We start from the raw sequence: 19,937 nt of genomic DNA, 5'->3' as shown, positions 1-19,937 counted from the left end.
GCTAGATTTCTCCTTACTAACATTATTCTGAAAGGTTTGCATCTGTGATAACGTAGCTGGTGGGTCTGTAACTTTCCTTTCCTCTTTTGTTCTTGTTTTGGTATTGAGGTGATACTGTATAGTCCAAAGGATGAGGAAATATTCACGCTTACAGTCTGCACGTAGGGGGTGTAAGATTAGAGTGTGAACGAATAAAGAGCTTTTCCAAGGAGACATTTTATGGTGTGTTTCAGGAACGCTATTAAATCTTAAATTTGATTCTTTATATATTCTTTATTATGTAAAACCCTTAGTGTTGGCAGCCTTCCATGTATTCCTTTACTCTGCCAGTTTCACTTATCTTTATGACATCTCCAGGAATATAACCTCTGCTATTTAATAGAGAAGAATTGTTAAACGGTTGTCCTTTACAGTTGCACGCCCATGTGAAGCAGAATTCTATTGATCTGGTGCAACCGAATGAAATGCAGAAGCAGGTGGAATGTATTGTTATTTCACTGTCAGTGTTTTACAGTCAGGATATTCTGTAACAAAATACTACCCATTTGGAGTGTTTCAGTTGGAAAAGGGTTTGCTTTGCAAGCCTGAGTTAGGAGGACCAACACTCACCTAAAAAGCCAATGTGGTGGCATACACTTGTAATCCCAGCATCTGGGAGGCAGAGTTCAGTACATTCTTGGGCCTCAGTGAGTAACTAGTTAGCCTATTTGGTGAGGTCCAGTGTCAGAAAAAGGCGGGCTGGGTGTCATAGTGCATGCTTTTTAATCTCAGCACTTGGGAGGCAGAGGCAGATGGATTTTGAGGCCAGCTTGTTCTCTGTAGTAATTTCTAGGCTGACAAGGACTGCATAGTGAGATGCTACCTCAAACCAAAACCAAAACCAAAGCAAAACCAACCAACCAAATAAACCCAAAATCCCCAAACCCCAAGGTGGATGCTGCCTGAGGAATACCTCCTGATGCTTATTCAACATAACACAAAATCAACATGGGGTTCTCAAATTAAGGTTTGCTAATCTTGTTACCTATTCCTTCTGGTCTTATTTGTCCCCCCCCCGCCCCCCATATATACTTTATCAAGAGTGTTTTGCCATTCTAAAGTGGAGCTGGGAAGCCACCGGCTGCTGATGGCTCCCGTAGCCCTGACAGTCTGTGGTGGAGTGCTCTTTCATTGTGTCAAGGTGAGAGGTGCAAGCCTTTGACAGACTGTGGTTAGAGAAAGCCCAGCATCCACTGCCGACCTTGTCGTCTCCTCTGAGCAGGTGTTGCCTGAGCCCAGCTCCCTTCAGCCCTTCCTTCTCCCTGGTGGGCCATTGGCTCCTGAGTAAGATAGATACATGCAGTAGACGAGCTGTTAATAGCACTTACTCTGTCTTAATCCTTTTTAATCCCATTCATATTTCAGAGTCTGAAACTTGGCAGGATGTCAGAAGCCACACTGTGAGCAGGGAAATTTTTCTTTGAACAGCAGGAGCCAAGTTTTTTTAAAAAAAAACTCTAATACTTATTTTGTTAAAACATATAAGAGTAGGGAATTTCTCCTTAGATTTCTGAGTGTCATTAGGAAATCTTGCTGGGGCTTCATATTTTTCTTTTTTTTTCTAGCGAATGACAACAATCAATAGCACACTTAGTCATAGTGCGATATCTGTGGCATTGGCATCCCAAGTGGGGAAATTACCGGAGTCGGTGGCTCTCTGTCCAGTGTCACACTCATGGGGACTTTGGAGCTCATTCTATCCCTGATGAGACATTATCTTATGCTTGGACTTGTCAGCCCAATCTTTGGATTACTGGGACCTGTATATTTCTTTGCAGATTTAACGTAAAAAAAATTGTGGAATTCTGGTAGAATCTAGGAAGACTTAGGCTATATTGAGATATGTCAGATCTGGAATTGAGTAGGTGTTTTCTTTCCTGCATTTACTGCAGTGCATATGTGTATTGGAAAACCACATGTGGCCTGTAAGGAGCTTGTGAGGTTTTGGATTGGACTTTGGGTCAGCTTCAGGGTAGTGAGAGGACGGATGCCCAAGAACATGTTGTCTTCAACTTCCTGGCCTTCCCCTTCCAAGTTCTGGCCTTTATTGGGCAGAGATGGGTCTTGTCTGGAGGGCAGCCCTGTCTGCCATTTGAATCCCAGCCCAGCCCTGGGGTGTGAGGGCTGGCAGGGAGGGGTAGGCACGCCATTGTAGGAGAGAAGGCTGGGAGCTCCTGGAGGAACATTTACGGTTGGAATCAGTTGTGTCTTTTAAAAATTTTACCCATTTTGGACTTGTCTGTGGAAGCAATTAGAGAGATCACAGGACCGTTTCTGATTCTTGATTCTGTGCAGTGTCTATTCAGAAAGATAGAAAACAGTCAACTGGAACAGGGGATTATTTGAGCACACACAGAGTCCTGTTGTCTCAGCAGCATGCCCTCAGACAATTTGCCTTTTAGTGAAGTTTAAACCCATGAAAGGAAATAAAAAGTGTTTTATTAGATGGCGAAGAAAGATGGACTGGACTTAGGAGACTTTGGGAATTTTAGCTTTTTTCTTTGTTAATGCCAACTTTGGAAGAGGGCAACTCTTTTTGTAATGCAATTTATTTGTACAATGTGGAAATTATTGCTAATAGTTAATAATTATCTTCAGTTGGATAAAATGCCAGAGAGAGAGAGAGAGAAAGAGAGAGAAAGAAGAGAAAGAGAGAGAGAGAGAGAAAGAGAGAGAGAGAGAGAGAGAGAGAGAGAGAGAGAGAGAGAGAGAATATGAATGAATATGAGAGCCGATGCTGGGCTGCCTTTTGTTCAAGGCTAAATGTTGCTGCTTCTGAAGAAAGGTATACTTTATACCTTATGCCTGGGGCCTGGTAACATTTATGAAGTGTCTGCTTTGGTGGATCTAGCTGGGCAGTCAGGCCAGAGCATTTCTCCATGAATATGCACAGACTGAATCTTCAGGAGCACTGGGGTGCTCATGCCACTTTTACAAAACTGGTAAAGAGACAGGGCAGAAACACCAACCCAGCAGGGACTTCCATAACTGTTTTTTTTTTTTTTTTTTTTAAACTGTAAGATACTGACTCATTCAGTTTGGCACAGTTCAGTGAAGTTTATGAACTAGGTATACATCTATCATGCCTTGTTAAAAGTGGTGTTTGTTTTTGTCTTTTTGTCTTGCTTTGTTTTGTTTTGGATCTTGAGAGTACACAAAGCAAGCCAGGAGATCCACAAATGTGACCGGTAATGTGCTGCTTGGACAGATGGTGACAGTCACAGGCAGGGAGAGGATTTGCTATGTGCTGAGTAGCAGAGAACTGGGCTTTTTGACCTTGATATGAACGATTCAAGTTCTTAGGGAGGAAAAATCACTCTTGGTTTCATTTTCCATGCAGACTATGGGATTATATCTTAAAATATGCTGGTTTACTGGGTCTTTCGAAGGAAGAACTGGATAAGTGCTTAGCAGTATACTGGATAATTAGGGGGGACATTTGGTCTTTCCCCATCCAGACAGGCCTGGTTAGGGCTGGAGAGATGGCTCAGCAGCTAAGTGCACTTGCTGCCTTTGAGGAGGACTTGGATTCAGTTCCCAGCAGATACATGGTGGCTCACAACTTTGCCTGTAACTCCAGTTCTAGGGATCTGATGCCTTCTTTAGGTGCCAGACACATAGTGCACTTGCACAATACACATACAAAAAAAAAAAAAAAAATAGGTCATCTTAAAAACTAAAGCAAAACCCAGGCTAGCCTGATTGAAGGATAGCTGGAACCTATTGGGCAAACTTAGCCTGTGTTCCAGAGAAACAAGTCTTCCCTTTGTTTTAAAACCATTCAAGAGTTTCTTCAGTTTGAGTTTTCCTCAATCACAGCAGCTTCCAACTGAGTCCGTTGAGTTGTTGGGATCTTCTTGGGGGAGTCTGGGTTGTAGCTGTTTCAGGTCCTAGGGGCTTTCCCTCATACATCACTCTTTTTCATCGTCTGTGATGCTGCAAGCTAGTGGCTCTCCCACTTTGCAGGGTAGGTGAGTGTGCTAGAGACCTGATAAAGTACAAGGTTCAGGCTGGGTGAAGGAGGATAGGTCTGTCCTTTTGTTTTTTCTTTAAAAACCGTGTGCCACAGATGGCTTTGTGTCTGACTGGGCTGAACTGACAGGCCAGTGAGACCAGGTCTACCTGTCTGTTCCTCAGCACCGGAGCAGCTGAGGTGGTCGATGCTGTTGCAGAGATTAGCTTTTCATGGGTTCTGAGGATCTGAACTCAGGCCTTCTCATACTTTGATGGTGTTAAGAAAAAAGATAGCTTCAGTGTCACACAAAGAAGCACAAAAGAAAGCAAGTCGGAAAAAAAAAGGTAGCTTGGCACTGCAGTTTCTTTCTGTGAAAAGGTTGCACCACAACCTGAACTAGTCTGGAGCTCACATTGGGACGGAAGTGCCCTTGGTTTTTATTCTAACATGGGTGGTGATTGTATCTTTTCCCCATTGGCTGGGGCCTAACTTCAACGTCTTTCTTGATTGGCTAGCTTTAAAAGAATTCTGAGAAGAGATGAAGGAAAAGGAGTTGTTGGTTGGCTATCAGATGAGACACACACACACACACACACACACACACACACACAGAGAGAGAGAGAGAGAGAGAGAGAGAGAGAGAGAGAGAGAGAGAGAGAGAGAAGAGAGACAGGGATACTTTGTGAAAGCAAAAGTTTTATTACCAGGTAGGTTAGTTTAAAAGATTTACATAAAAGTTTTACAAGGTTGGGGGAGATTTATAGAGTATTGGCCCTTGGTGGCTGCCTTTGATAGGCAGGAAAAAAAATAAACATTTCACACAATGGCAAGCACTTTCTCTCCAGCCTGCCCTTCCCACTTCCTGCACTTCCTGTTCCTTGTTACCATCTCCATCCTCTATCTATCTATCTATCTATCTATCTATCTATCTATCTATCTATCTATCTATCTCATTCTTTTTCTTGGCTCAATTGCTCTCTTCAGTTCTTTACTGCTGCCCAGATCCTGATCAATTTTTGTGCCTGGGCCCTTTCTCCACTTTCATCTTTTTAACCCACCTTCCTCCTTATTGCCCATTCACCTACCTGCCAGCCAGTGCAGGTTCTGTGGAAGGTGTGAATTACTGCGTCTTCACCAAGAAGCTTCCAGCCAGCCAGGCAATGAGAATACCTAGCAGTAAGAGTTAAGTGCCAGGTGCTGGCACATCTAGGAGGGAAACTCTAGGCTCAGTGGAGAAAGGAACTGTGTAAGGGTCAATGAAGTTCTCTCATAGATCAGTGAGCCAGGGTTGAGAAAGGGGTAAGAAGCTCTCACTTTCTAGGTAGTAGGACTGGCTGGAGCCAGAGTTGGGGCTGGCAGCTGGATTATTGAGGAATTTGAGGTATGCAAATAGTGGAAGGGGGCATGTGACATGTGAGCTCTTCATTTTATGTCTTTGTTTTAAAGAGATGTTGGTTACATCTGTTGTTAGGGGAAAAAGTATTTCTGCTGAAAGGTTCAGAGGACAAAATAGAGACTGGAGTGGAATGGATTCTGCCTAAGGCAAGGGAAGAGAGACCACAGTGATCACGAGTTCCTTGTCTCTTGCTGGCCCTTGAGCAGTCTGGGACGAGGGAAGGAAACTTTACGTGTCTTTTCTGTGAAGAGGGGCTGGTGGATGATGAACAAATGTGTTTTGGACTCAGGTTTGTTAGGCCTATGTGAGCCTCTCTTTCCTCCTCCCGAAACAGAGGCAGGCTGGGAGAGATGATCTCTAAGGCTTGACTGCAGTCACACATGTCTCCATTGGTTGCCTTCAGAGCCCTGAAGTTGACACATGCCTGGTTTATCTTTACCAGACCAGCTTTGCCCCAGGCCCTAGAGAGCTGGCACTGAATGAGTGTGTGTCAGTAGAGATAGTGAGTAAAGTGCTGGGAGATGTGAAATGTGTAACAGTTTGTTCACGAGCTAGGAGTATTCTGCCTTACGCTAACAGAGAGGTTCAGGCTGTGCTGTTCAGAACGTGGGGCTGCTGTGAGCCTGCAGCTCTGTGGACACCTCCTACTACCCTCATGCTGATTACCAGTATTACTGTTTGCTGACACTGGGCTCACATTTCAAGTTATTTTTTATCTCCCAAATACCCAGCATTCATTAAGAAAGGTGTTGTTTCTAATATCTTATCAGACAATTGGAAACCCAGACCAGTTTTGAGAGATCCTAAGTGCTTTTTAAAATTGAACTGAATTAAACAGTCATCCTTTTTTGAATATGCATTGTGCCTGATAGCATTCCATTGAATTCTCTCAAGTGTTTGAGGAGGCTTAGTGTGGACATAAACCCTGTTTGCAGATGAGAAGCTTGAGACATGGTTCAGTATAGGCAATAACTGTCAGAACCAGGATGTGGAGCCCAAACCTGCCCACAGCGCCCAAATTCCTTGTGGCTACAAGTCTGTTCTTGTGGTTCTAGACAGGGCAAACATGTGATTTAGGGCAGGACTGAGCCGACTATAGCCACTGCTTGTTTTCACATGACCCATGAGCTAAGAAGAGCTTTTACATTTTTGAGGGATTGAGAGAAAAAGCAAGGAAAACTATTTCATAATGTAAAAATGATATGAAACTTATGTACTTATGTACAAATATAGCTTTATTAGAACATAGTCATGGGTATTAGTGTACTGGTGGTACGCTTCACTCTATACTGACAGACTTGTGTATCCTGCAGAACCTAAGATATTTAATGCCTGGCCTTTCATAGAAGTTGACCTAGCATCTGATTCAGGACATTTATTAGGCTTAATGAGATGTTAAAAGTAATCAGTCACCTCCTGTGTACTGCACCAGCTCCCCAGTTATCTGCAACTTGAAGATTCAGGGTCTTGTTCTGTTGTTTGATGTCTTAAGTGTCCTCTTTGTGCCATACATGGCAGTACTCACCTGATGTGACTTGCTAAGGTACATCTTCTCAAGAGCTGTCTCTTGGAGCAGATGACTGTGTTTTTCTCTTGAGACCTTGAGTTGGGTGATGGTTGTTCTTAGGCAGTTGTTACATGCTCACTGGAGGACAGGTGGAGTTTCCTGTGTTGTCTAAATGTGTGGGTGATGCAGGCTTTTACTCAAGTGGAAGGTTGCATTGACAGGAAAATCAAGAAGCAACCTTTACCAGCACCTGCATTTCTGAGATTATTTTGCCACATGGTTAAGAAGGGACCCAAAATCCCAGATTCTCAGCAAAACCTGATGCCATTGTTGCTAATTGTTAACACGAGAGTGTGTCCTCTTAATTCCTGTACAGTGCCTGGGTGACACCCTCTTACAGGTGTTTTCTCATGGTGTTTGCTATCATTCATAGAGCCCTTCATGTGCTTAGTATTTGTCGAGCCTGCTGAATAACTGCAGGGGCTTGGTCTGGTGCTGCATATATTCAGATGTTAAAATCTGTACCCCAAGATCTGGTTGCTCCAAGACAATCCTTGTGTATACCTGCCTTGGTTGTATAAACCTTGTTTCCCAATTTAAAACTATTCATTAAATAAAACTGGAGGCATCCAGTTAATGGGAGAAATGGGGAGAGGTGGAGTTTGACATATCCAGGCTAGAGGTTGCAGGTAGTAGGTATGAGGAAAAGGAGAGAGGGGGAAGGAGGTGAAGAAGGAGAAGACAGACAGAGAGAGCAAGATGTCTTCATGAGTCACACTGGACCAGCAGTGTGGCTTTGACTAGCACACTCAAGCCACAGATTAGATGAGAAAACTCAAGAAGCTGTGCCGCTGGCTATGGGCCTCTCCTGACTAAAGTGGTGGTACCAGTATTCAAATGTGGGTTGGATGCCAAAGTCCCATTGATTTCCCTCCCTTCCTCAGTTCTGTAGTTCAGGGGAATCCATGGGGAGGGTGTAGGTGTGTGGGAACATCCGGGATCCTTGCCTATGCAGTGACATGACAGAGGTTCTTTAAAAGCAAATGAGCGTGTTGACGCGACACCCATGCCAACTGCGGGTTCTGTGATAGGATCAGCCCTGGAGGCTGTTGGGTAGAGTGCACTGTGAGAGACTTTGTGGACAGTCAGAGGCAGAGTTCATTGGAACTGGGTCCTGGATATTCTTTGCTCATCTGGGAGAAAGGGGAGAGGGACTCAGGAAGCTCTAGACTGCAGACGGGTGTTCTCTAAGCACCTCGGGCCCTAGTGAGGGGAAGATCTTGGCTTCTTTTACCCAGACTTTGAGCAGATGGGCAGTGCCAGAGGGAACTGGCTGGGCTCAGGGAGTGGATCCAGTACTCTAGTTTGAAGGTCTGGAGTCAAGCCATCAACTGAAGACCAACAGGTCGACATTTTGTTCCTTTGTGGATGTGTTTGTGAGTAGAGCTGGTCTCACAGGTAGAGAACAGATTAGGGAATAAGGAGGTAATTAGGGGTAGAGAGAATGGTGTCGTTTATATTCTCAGTGTGGACATTGTTGACAAGTGGCATTGGCTAGAAGAAAGCTCTTCCTCAGAGAGGAACTTAGAAAGGAAACAGCTCATTGGTGATCCTAACCTTTGTATTTGGGTTGCAAAGCACGGGACTGTCAAAGGCCACACACTCAGATATCTTTAGGCAGTTGGAAACATAAATAAATGATCTAAACCTTGAAAAGTCATGCTGTCTCTCAGTCCGTCATATGCTCATATTTGATAGAGGGAACCAGCTGTGTGGGCACCTTGTTGCTTGGCAACTGTGCTGCTTGCCCTCAGTGTTGGGGTGACAGTACTGCCAGTGCTGTTTGTGCTTAGCGCTTACCCCACAGAGAGGGTCACCTAGGTCCAATTAATGGCTTGAATGTGGCCAGATAAGAAAGGATTTTTTTTTTAAAGACATAAAACATCAGAATTTTTTTAAAAAGTCAATTCTCCCTGTTCTTAAGATTTTAAGAAACTTATGATTTTAAGAAACACTGTAGGAAGCTGGGCATGCTGGCACATGCTTATAACCCCAGCACTTCAGAGCATGGCAAGTTCGGGGTCATCCTGGGCTACAAACTGTTCATGACTTGTCTTAAAAACAAATGAAAAAAACATTATCAGTCAAATGAAAGATACTGCTAGATTCAACACTGAAACGTCAATTCAGCATCCCCAGATTTATCACGTGATGAGGAGAAAGGGCTTAGCTCTTCAGCATCCTCTGGGCAGATGCGAAGCTGAGCCCTTCCAAGATGTCTGGGGATCTGTGCTCAGTCTCCATGCTGGTTTGTTTGTTTGTTTCTGGTGGAGTTGCTAAAGTGTGGGACCTACTATCTGCCTTCATAAAGTCCACAGCTAGGCAAACCACCAGTTTCCAGCCTGTGTTCCCTGTAGTCCATTTAAAGGTTCCATTAATGGTTGAGTTTTGTTTAAAAAAAAAAAAATTCCTTAGCTCACCCTCTCTGAATTTGAGAGTGTTTGGGATTGTAGTGAAAACATTTGCTCAAGTATCTGTTGCACTAAATCTTAAAATTAAAGCTGTTCTGTTTCAGAAGACAAGCAGAACACTCCCCTTGCACACCCTGGAACTTGCCATCCTAGCTGCCTCTGCCTCCTGGGCATTGGCATGTGGACCATGAATACAGTGCAGACCAACAGGAATGTCACCTGGTCGCACGCAGATTACTTTAAAAATCAAAAGGTCACTTGAAGTTTAGTTGCTGTCATCTGGTGTGCACAGACACGTACATGATTATACTGATATGAAATATGGAATTGTGTTCTTAAATGTTATTCATAAGGTTCTTTTGGGGGGTGTGTGGGGGTTGGCAGTAACAACTCTGCTAAAAATACTGACAGAAACTCCTGGTCCAAGATTTTCTAGATTCTTCCTCAGCTCTGCATTTCATAGTTCACAGTCTCTTTTAGGTAGGGCCTCTGACTACATTTTCCTTTGCACCTTGTGGAAGAGGTCATTGTGCCTCCAGCTGCCTCCAGGGCAACATTGAGGTGGCTGGGCTTTTCAATAAGGGTGGTGCCCATTCTGTCCACTGAAACTTCACCCTGAATCTTTGGGGTATAGAGCTGTGAGTGATGCTGACTCTTATGGATGGCAGGATCAAATTCCGAGTCCTTTATTTGCTTTCGAGGTGGAATCTTAGCATGTTGTCTGCTCTCCTGCTCAGGTCTTGCCTTTGGGCTCCCTGGTGGAATTTAATGCCAGGTACTGAGACCAGTTCACCAGGTGATACCTGACTCTGGGGCATTTCAGCCATGGTGCTTGCTGTGTGTGTTTGGTGGGAGGCCCCACCAGTGTGCTGTTCTCAGAAGTCAAGGATTTGCCTTTCTGTGGGTTGTATTTCAGGGAGCTGTTGGATAATTTTCACAGAGACATGAACCAGGGCGAGGAAGAAAGGTGGCCTTTCACAATCGGACTCAGTTTGCTCCAGACCCTATAAAATACTATTTGATTTTAAACATTGCTTGAAGCAGTTCACATTTTGGTTAATTACGTCAGTGAGTAAATATAACCGTTGTCATCTGGTGTGTGGGCTTGGCTTTAGAAGGATAAAGAGTCTATTGTTACCCATTGTGTACTAAAGTCCTTTTTACTCACCCTTGAGCACCCAACATGTAGAATAGGAAACCTGCAGCCTCCTCACCTGCTAAATCCAGGCTGCTCCATGATTTCAGTTTCTTTTGCAAAAGCTGTTTCATTCAGTCAGTTCCAATGAGCTGATAGAACGTGTCCCTCGGGCCATGCTAGCCTGGCAAGGCCAGGCATTTGTAATCTTGTCTTCCCTGCTATCTGTTGAGACCTGCCTGTAGATGAGGCTGCACAGTGCTTCCTGAAGTTAAGGCCAGGAGTTCCAGGGTCAGGCAGAAGGGATGCAAATCTTCAACTGTAAGCTGAACTATGTCAGGACAGGAACATAACTTCCCAGCTGTGCTGTCAACATCTGTAAGATGGAGATAACCATAGCATCTGCTCCCTGTGGTCTCAGAAGATTTAAGTGTGATGATGAAAGTAACACACAGCACAGTGGGCTAGGAGGAGAGTCGATTAATGTTATAGCAAGTGCAGTCCCAGGTGTCTCTCTGTGTGGTTGTCTGCCACAGTTTTACATGCTCTATCAATCTCCTGACCTTTTCCTTAGTCACTTACATTTTCTAGAGTCCGTAGGTAAGTAAGCTCAGCTGGCTCCCCCTACCCTGCCCACATACTCTGCCATTTTCTTTGATGTTTTCTCAGGCTTATGAGCTCTTGGTGGTTCTGGACCACCTTAAGTGCCCCCCTCTGCCTTTGGTAACTTGCACCAATCAAGGGTTGCGGCAGGGGGTTGAGTAGCATAGACTGAAAGCTTAGAGATCATCAGGTGACTTGAAAGGGTAGCTTTGGGGTTTGGTGAGGAAGAAGGGTGTTAGCACAGGAATCAAGGAACCTTGCTGTGTTTGAATCTTGAGAGGATACATATGGCATATTTATTGTAGATGCCCTTTCATTATTTTATAATTGATGAAATGAATGGCTCTAGGAGACTCTCAAGCCCCGAGCGCAAAGGTCAGGGAAAGTGGGACCTGCCCTTTATTATCATTAGTATTATTTATTATTTTTAAAGACAGGGACCTCACTTTGTAGCTCAGGCTGTCCCTTTCAATTTGCCTGATGATCTCTAAGCTTTCAGCCCATGCCATTCAACCCCCTGCTTTAAGCCTTGCATGGTGCAGGTTACCAATGACAGAGGGGGCACTTAAGGTGGTCCAGACCCACTGGTCTGTAGACCAGACTGGCCTTGAACTCACAGAGCTCTACCTCCCTCAGCCTCCCAAGTGCTGGAACTAAAGGCGTGCAAGCCACCGCATGCAGCTTGAACCTGAGCTTCTTGACCCTGTTTGGCTCTTACCCAGCAGATCACCTGACTCTCTGAAGATGAGCCTGGGTTATCTTCTGTGTGCCCCAACCCATCTATGTGCACCCCAAGAGGAGGCTTACCTCTGTGTTCTATGCTAGGGGTACCCTTCCTGTTTGGACAATGGGAGATGGGAGACACAGTCACTTCAGCTTGTTTCCCCTTTCCAGTTGTGGACCTTCCGGATTCTTGCACACTGTTGTTGCTTTCCCGTAGCCCCATCTACTTACTCTCTCTACCTATTCTGGCTGAGGGTGACTCCTGTATCTGCCAGGCTCCTGACTGACACTGCACACTTTAAGAAGAGTCATCTGGCAGAGCTGTGTATTTTCACACTGAAGAAGGCCCTAGCACACAGGGTAAGAAAGAGAGATGTCATCCAGGTGAATGGATGAGGGAACAGGATCTGGCTTCATTCACCTTCAGTGTTCGAGGAAGGCCCCGCTTTAGGCGTTGTTCTGTTTTGTACTCCAAATAGAGGGTTCTGTATAGAGTCATAGCCATAATCTGACAAAACAGAAACAAACGGCGGCAGATAACACACCCCCCCCCCCCGTTCTGGCTCTTATTAGTTTTATGTGTATGGATGATGTCTTGGGAGGTTTTGAAATGCCACAAGCCTCGCAGGCCTAGGGTGCAGCTGCCTCTGCTCTACAGACCTCATATTATAAAGACGGAACACAGCATGGAAACTCGGAGATCAGAACCATGGGTGATCCAAGAAGAAGGGTTTGTGTGTAGGGGTGCATTAAGGGGCTCCAAAGTTTATAGCCTGGCATACTGGGATAATGGGGAACTCACACCAGAGAGAGGGGAAGCGGAGGAACTAAAAGGGTCTATTTTGGTGTGTGGTGTTGCCATGTAGATCTGGGGTGAATTTGAAACGTTTAGGTCCATGTTCCCAGTGAGGTCTCCTGGCCTGCTTATAGAGCAGGAAGAATTCAGAGTTCCTTATCTTAGTCTCCTTCCCCTTCTTTCCCTTTTCTTCCACGAAGCTTCCTTTCCCTCCTCCCTTGAGCACGGTGGGGATGGGATGGGCAAAACCTGAGAACCTATTTAATAGTAAGGAGCCGTTTGGAGGTGAGTTTCAGCAGCACTTAGTGCATCCACCCTGTCGTGCGACTGCGTCTCTATCCATTCTCTTCACTTAGAGTCGCCCATAAAGAAACCCACAAATAGAGTTCATTTGTAACCAGGCCTCCTCCCCTTCCAGCCCCTGTGGCCCCTCGCCTGTGTTCCTCGTTTGTGGAGTCTCTGTTCTGGATATTTTATATAAATGAACTGTGTTGGGCCATGTGTCTGGCCTCTTTCCCGGAATACCATCTTTTTGAGATTCACCCATATATCAGGAGTCAGTGCCCCGTTCCTCTTTTTGATGTAGTGATTTTCTGATGTATGGATGTGATGTGGGTACATTTTCCCTCTTGGCTGTGGGAATCGTACTTCTGCAACACCTTCAACAGCTCCCTGGTTCAAGGGCTGTGACATCTGGTGCCCCTGGAGCCCTAAGCCCCAGGTTGAGCTCTCCAGTCCTCTGTATAACAGCTGTACTAGGTTACACAGGAAAGGCTGGGGGGGGGGGAGGCGGGGGGGGTGGCGGCTCAGGGAAGGGTCCGACCTTGAAGCCGGGCATGCCTCCACCTCATGCTTGTCTCTGCATACCTCATCATCTGCTTTAATTTCTGCCCAGAGGGAAGTGGGGAGTGGAAAGCGTTGGTTCTGTCTCCAGGCTGCAGCATCTCTCTCCACGCTTCCTCCTCTGGGGCTTGAGTATCTGATTTTGGGCTTTGTAACCCTGGCAGCGCTGTCCTTATCTGTGAATGGAGATTCTTATTTCTGTTGCCACCACAGCCAACTGGGCATGGGCACGCTGAGGACTCCCTGAAGGAGTCTGAGGAATGCTTACTGCTCTCCCCATGTGGGTAGACATTGACGTAGGGGTGCGGGTTTGGGGGAGAAGTCTCAGCTCCTTCTTCAGGAGCACCAGGAGCTGTGGTCCTCAGCATCCAGCTGTTAACAGGGAAGTTGTCCCCAGACTCCCTTTTCTGCAGATAACTTTGGTGTACTATTTTAGAACCTGGGAACTCATCTCCTATCATCTTGCATCAGGCTTGACAGGCTTTTCCTTCTGTTTGTGTTGATGGCATTTTAAAAAGTATGTATGAAGTACCTACCTGGCCAGGTGTCTTACCAGTATCTTTTTATCTGGTTTGTGAAAGAGGCTGGGAGTTCTGACTGTGCCTTCTGATGACCTGAGCTGATCCCAGAAGGGGAGTCATTGGCCTTTCAGGATTCCTGCTGTACAGTTGCAGGTTAAGTGAAAGTCAGTGTACCTCACTTTGCTGTGTCAACTAGTGTAACTTGTTATAGTTAACAGGCGGTGCAAAAGCAGGTAGTTGCCTGGTCAGTGGTGTTGCTCTCCCCAGGCAAGGAGTCTGGAGGTACTTGTTGACTTAGCTCAAGGATCAAGGTCTGCTCATCCTCTTCCTGGAGCCATCTCAGCTGATAGGTGGTGTTCTTCAACGTGTTGCTGAAGCCGCAGGCATCATGGGCAGACCCCACGAAGCCCTTCCCCTGTGTACCTCACTGTACTATCCCTTGCAGACTCTTGATACCCCTTTGCTAGGCTGAGTCTTAGTGCCTGTGGCTTCCGAGGAGGGGGCTGACATTATTTGGAAGTCAGGTCCAAGGAGGTGAGAATGAGAGGGCAAAGGTGGAGAGGGAGGTTGATGAAGAGGTGATAACCATATGCTTTTGAAGTGGCCATTGCTTCACCATGAGCTCCAAAGAGACCCAGCTTACCTTGTTTGTGACACAGGCGCCTCTGGGAGGGTTCAGAGGAGAAATCTGGTCCAGTCTGCCTCAGAGCATAGAGAACCCTTACCCTGTTTTTAAAAATTATTATATTATTATTATTAGAGATGGGGAATGAGCATACTAATATAATATCTTCTATAATTAATTTTTAAATCTTCACTAATCCCTAGTATTTTTCCCCACTTAGGAGGTGGCAGAGCTGGTGGTTATACACAGGGACTCTGTAGTCTGAGTACTGTAGTTCCAATCCAGGCCCTACCTTTCACCCTCTTATTAATTTGGAAGACTGAGTTTGTGTCTGAGAGCATTTTGAACAGAGCCTGGTGGTCAGCGCTCTGAATGAATTAACTTCAACGTTCTGAGCACAGGGACACAGAGCTGCCACTCCTTTTTTTCTCCAACAGATAATCCTTGCCTCTTAACCTGTACAAGTGACTTAAGGGGACACACGACAAAGATCTCGAGGCACCACACTCTGCTTTGCATGCACCCTTGTCTGCTTTCTCATGCAGTACCGTTGACCTGTCTCCGAGGGCGTGGCTGCTGCTGTCCTGTTTTTTTGGGATAACGAGGAGGAGGCTGTCTAAGGCAGCATTGGCGCTTGTGGGTGCTTCCTACTGGAATGTTTGTGACGGTGCTCTCTGGAGTTACTTTTAGACTTGTCTCATTACCTCACTTTTGGCAAACCGTTGGAGGGCAGGATGTAGGTCTTTGATGGATTCCGGGAGGGGCAATAGTGTATTGATACCAAGGAGAGATGTACCAAGGGCAGGTGCCAGAAGCCACCATCTCAGAGTACAGGTTTTGTAGTTGAACTTGTTTTTTAAGTACTGCACAAAATATACGTGCTTCCTTGTGCTGGCCGTGGACCCTTCTGTTTTCCTCCCTCTCCTTGGACCCACCATAAACTCTGTTGATTGACATATTGCCTGGCTTGAGGGCAGCAGCAACTGGGACCCCTCAGATGAGCTGAGAAAGGTTGAACTGGAGAGATTAGGCAGTGGAAAGTTTTGGGGGGACCTTGGGGGCTCCGTTTCTCTTCCTCAGCTAATTGATTCTTTTCAGTTGCACTTACTGTGTGCCTACTGTATGCAGTGTGTTTCTTCTGCTCAAGTGGGGGAGGCAGCGGTGACAGAGTGAGGGTGGTTTAATTTTCCTGGGTGGTTACTGAAGAGACCTCTGAAGAGGTGGCATTTTGGGCAGGCCCTAGGAAATTGTAAGTTTCGGGGCGGTGTGATTTTGCAAGCGGGAATAAATGTGTAAAGGTCCTAAGGGAAAACCAGCTTCAAGAGCATGAGTGTCACCAGGACTTCAGGAGCCTGCTGGGTAGTTAAGGGTGGATTTTTATTCTGAGTGTGGTGGGGAATTGTGGGGCATTTTTCCTTCTTTTGATTATTTTCTTTTTCTCAATCCCCATACTTTGGAAACTCCAATTACCAAAACCATGTGTTTAAGAAACAATGGGACGTGCGACCTTGAATTACACCAGGCTTTGGGGAAATAATGTATGGTATGGATGATAGTGAATACCGCTCATGGGACTCCCTCTCCCCCAAAGGGAAGACTAACATTGCCAACTAAATCTGTAAGGTCTCAAAGTTTGCTCCTTCCCAAAGCTGTATACCAGATAATTAAAAACTGAGTGCCCTCTGCTGATAGACTGAAGAAGGTGACTATTGTGTAGTCAGAGAGCCCAAATCCATTGACTGCACTCACTTCAGCCATGGCTTTAACAGTAGGCTGGACCTGGACATGGCTGTGGGGAAGAGCTTGGGCCTGCATCTCCTTTTGAGTCCTTGTCAGTTCACCTCACAGGGGCAGGAGGGAGCAGCCGCCTTTGGAGCTGGGAAAAACACTGGGTTTATGTAGCCAGCAGCCCCGTGTAGTTGACTTGCGCTTTCCTTGTATTTAAAGCCTCAAGACGCCCTATTTAAGGCCATCAGTCCGCCATGCCCTCAACACCCACCCCCAATATTAAGTCCTCAACTGCTCTGTTTCTCATTTGCATTTTCACGGTTGAATGAATCTGCTGACTTCCCTTTTCTTTTCCGTTACAGGTCCTGTGCGCAGGTGCGGGTGAGTACCTTGCCCCTTTCCATTCTTGTGTTGTTTGCTACTGCCCCCTACTGGACGCAGAGCTACAATAATGGCAAACATGGAAAAAAAAATCACAGGAAAAAATACATCAAGAATCCACTTATGGGGCTGGAGAGATGGTTCAGTGATTAAGAGCACTAGCTGCTCTTCCAGAGGACCTGAGTTTGATTCCCAGTGGTGGCTCACAACTGTCTGTAACTCAAGTTCCAGAGGATCTAGCATCCTTGCACAGACATGCAGGCAGAACATCAATGCATATAGGAACACAGCAAACCAAAAACCAAAACCCAATTACTTTCCATTTTTCCCCTTAGAAATAAAATGAAGATAGAAACCATAAGTAAAAGGAACATTCAGTTAGTTGTTTAACACAACTATAAAAACTCTTTGTTTTCTCAACTGAATGGTGGTGAGGCAGTACTGTATTCCCAGCTCCTTGGGAGTCTATATCAGGAGATTCTTTTGAGCTAGGGAGTTTGGGGTTAACCTGGGGGACATAGTTAAACCACCAATTCATAAAAACATCGGATTTCCTGTGATTTTCTTTCGCCAGCCTATATCCATGTGTGAGATGAATGTATTAAAACTGTAATACTGTATATTTCTATTTCATGTATTATTTATTATTTTTCAAGCACTTTCTTGTGTTGCTGCTTTAACTACACTTATGGTATGGAATTATAGAAATTCTTCAAAAGCAGAGATAGCCTCCTATATCTTTTGATTTTGAGTGTCAGCCTGGGAATGAGTCTATAGCTCATGGTCGGGTACTTACCCAATACATATGAAGTTCTGTAAATTATACGAAGTCCCCTTCCTCTTGGGCCTTCAGTGCTGTGTGGAGGCCTGAGTTCCAGGTGTAGCTAGTTGTCTTCCCTGGTCTGTAGGAAGACAAGATGAATACAGATGCCTGCCTAATATTATGGTAATGATGGTTTATATAGCTAAATACATTCAGCTGAAAGCACCATTCGGGGATCAAGACCTTACTGTTTCTGTAGAAGGTAGTTAGTACTTTAAAAATGTATATTTTTGGGAAAAAATGCTACCATTTTTTTGTTCCTAAAATTCAGGAACTTTTTTTTCTTTTCCAGCAAAGCCAAACCAAACCAAACCAAACCAAACCAAACCAAACCAACAACAACAACAAAACCAAACACAAAACAACCAAAACAAAACAAAACAAAGCTTAAGGAATCACTGAGATAAAATGATTGGCTTGGTCTCACAGTGTTTTACAAAGAACCCTTCTAATAAGGCAAATCTTTGTTAATAGCAGTAGTTATGCAGAACTTTCACAAACAGTGGGGAGCCACACAGGCACTGTCTGTCCTGTGAATCAGCCTGCTCCGTGAGGTGCTGGGCAGCTGGAGCTCTGCAGAATCTCACCTCTCTAGTGCAGTCCAGCTCAGAGGGTTGAATGCTTGGTGGCAGGGAACAAAACTCTGGAGCTATTTCAGAAGGCTTTCCCTGGGAACTAAGGACTTCCGGAGGCACGGGAAGGGCTCTGCATTGGTCTGCTGGGTGTCCCTCATGATCACGTTCTCTTTCCCCACAGCTCAGGAGCTTCTCTCAGCTCCTGAGAGCTGTGTTATCGTGGATCTGCCTTCAGCCCTCCTGCCTGTACTCATCTGCTCTTCTTATAAGGATGGCAGTTTTATGGGGAGAGACCCCCCACTCTCATGACCTCATTTGAACTTAACCCCTTGACACACTGTCTTGCAAGTATACACACATTTGGAGGTACTGGCGTTTCGTACTTTAACGTATAGATTTCGGCGATGACACAATTTAGCCTATAATATATATATATATATATATATATATATATATATATATATATATATATATATATGGAGTGGGATTTAGGTGTAGCTCCGAAAATCGATTTCTGGATTAAGGCTGTGGAGTCACCCTGTGATAGGCAGCAGGATGAGAAATTGAGAAGGTGTTTACGTTACATTCAGAAGGGTATGTCCTGAGTTGTGAACCCCAACTTCAATTACCCACAGTAGTTGATGTAAGAAAGGATTGAGTTCCAATAACAGTCTGTGTCAAAGAGACCTGTGAGACATATCCAAGTAGTTTCCCCAGGAGCTGCAAATACACATTCTTCTCCACTGGAGATGGATCACTGCCTGGGATAGACCTATTTTAGGCTACACAATACATCTCGTGAGTTTTAAGAATTCAGGGAGCCACTGCAAAGTATCTCTCACAGTCAAGTAAAACCTAGAAATCAGTTATTACAAACCCTGGAAACTACACACATTTGGAAACTAGCAACATTCTCTTACATAACCAATAATGCAAGAAAAAGGGAAAAGGAATTAAAACATTTGAGAAACAATGGAAAGACCATATTTCAAAACATACAGGATGTGGCAAAAAGCTGTTCTAAGAGGGAGGTTTATATTAATCAGTGTCTTTGTCAGTTCCTCCTTGAAAGATCAGAAACCCAATTCAACAGCACACTGAAAACTCTCCAGTGCAATCCAGTGAGATTCATTTCAGGGATTAAGGACGGTTCAGCATATGCACACGAGCATATGTGATATGTTGCATCGATAGAAAGGTGGGCAAACCCCACAGTATTATTTCAGTAAATGGAGAGGAAACATTTAGTAAAAGTGTATGCACCTATGACTGTTGAAATATAGGAGTCTGTTTCCCCATGCTGCTCAGATTCTCTGTATGAATTAAAAAACAAGCCAGCTTTTAGCATAGCCTTTTGCTATTGAGAATGGCGCCATGGCCATCCTCCTACAGGTGAGATGGGTGAGCGGCACATGCACACTTAGCAGCTGGGACATTGATAACCACCCTCCAGGGTGCTGCTCATATCTCTGCCTCCTCTGATGTAGCTATTATGGTACCGTTTTCTCCTCACGACCATTGTCCTTAATTGTAATTGGTGGCACTCAGTGATATGTGAACCTGTCGATTTATAGAAGACACTTGTGCATGAAAGGGCTCACAAGATTATTCCTAAAGTGTTTGATTTCTCCTTGCTTCTCTTTCTCCCCTTTCTATGAACTGGATGAATTTGCACCTCCTCTGGGTGAGGCGCACCATCCAGTTCATGCAGAGAAGACTGTCAGCAGTGGCTTATCCAGCACCTTGAGAACAAGAGGTTACCTTGTATTTTACTGTATCTGGGCATTGCTCCTCAATTTTGGACTTAACCAGGTTC

General features: G+C 45.0%; 1 protein-coding gene across 1 annotated transcript in view; it reads left to right on the top strand.

Annotated features, from left to right (window-relative positions):
* Positions 1 to 19,937, top strand: part of Ptprj (protein tyrosine phosphatase receptor type J) — a 147,652-nt gene that overhangs the window by 89,908 nt on the left and 37,807 nt on the right. The window contains exon 2 of the mRNA XM_034495276.2: positions 16,705 to 16,723. Coding sequence (XP_034351167.2) covers positions 16,705 to 16,723 — 19 coding nt within the window. The remainder of the gene's footprint in view (positions 1 to 16,704; positions 16,724 to 19,937) is intronic.

This window comes from Arvicanthis niloticus, chromosome 2 (genome assembly GCF_011762505.2).
Source record: "Arvicanthis niloticus isolate mArvNil1 chromosome 2, mArvNil1.pat.X, whole genome shotgun sequence".
NCBI classification, from domain to species: Eukaryota; Metazoa; Chordata; class Mammalia; order Rodentia; family Muridae; genus Arvicanthis; species Arvicanthis niloticus.
Note: the sequence above shows the minus strand (reverse complement) of the source record. Positions and strands in the feature narration are given on the sequence as shown.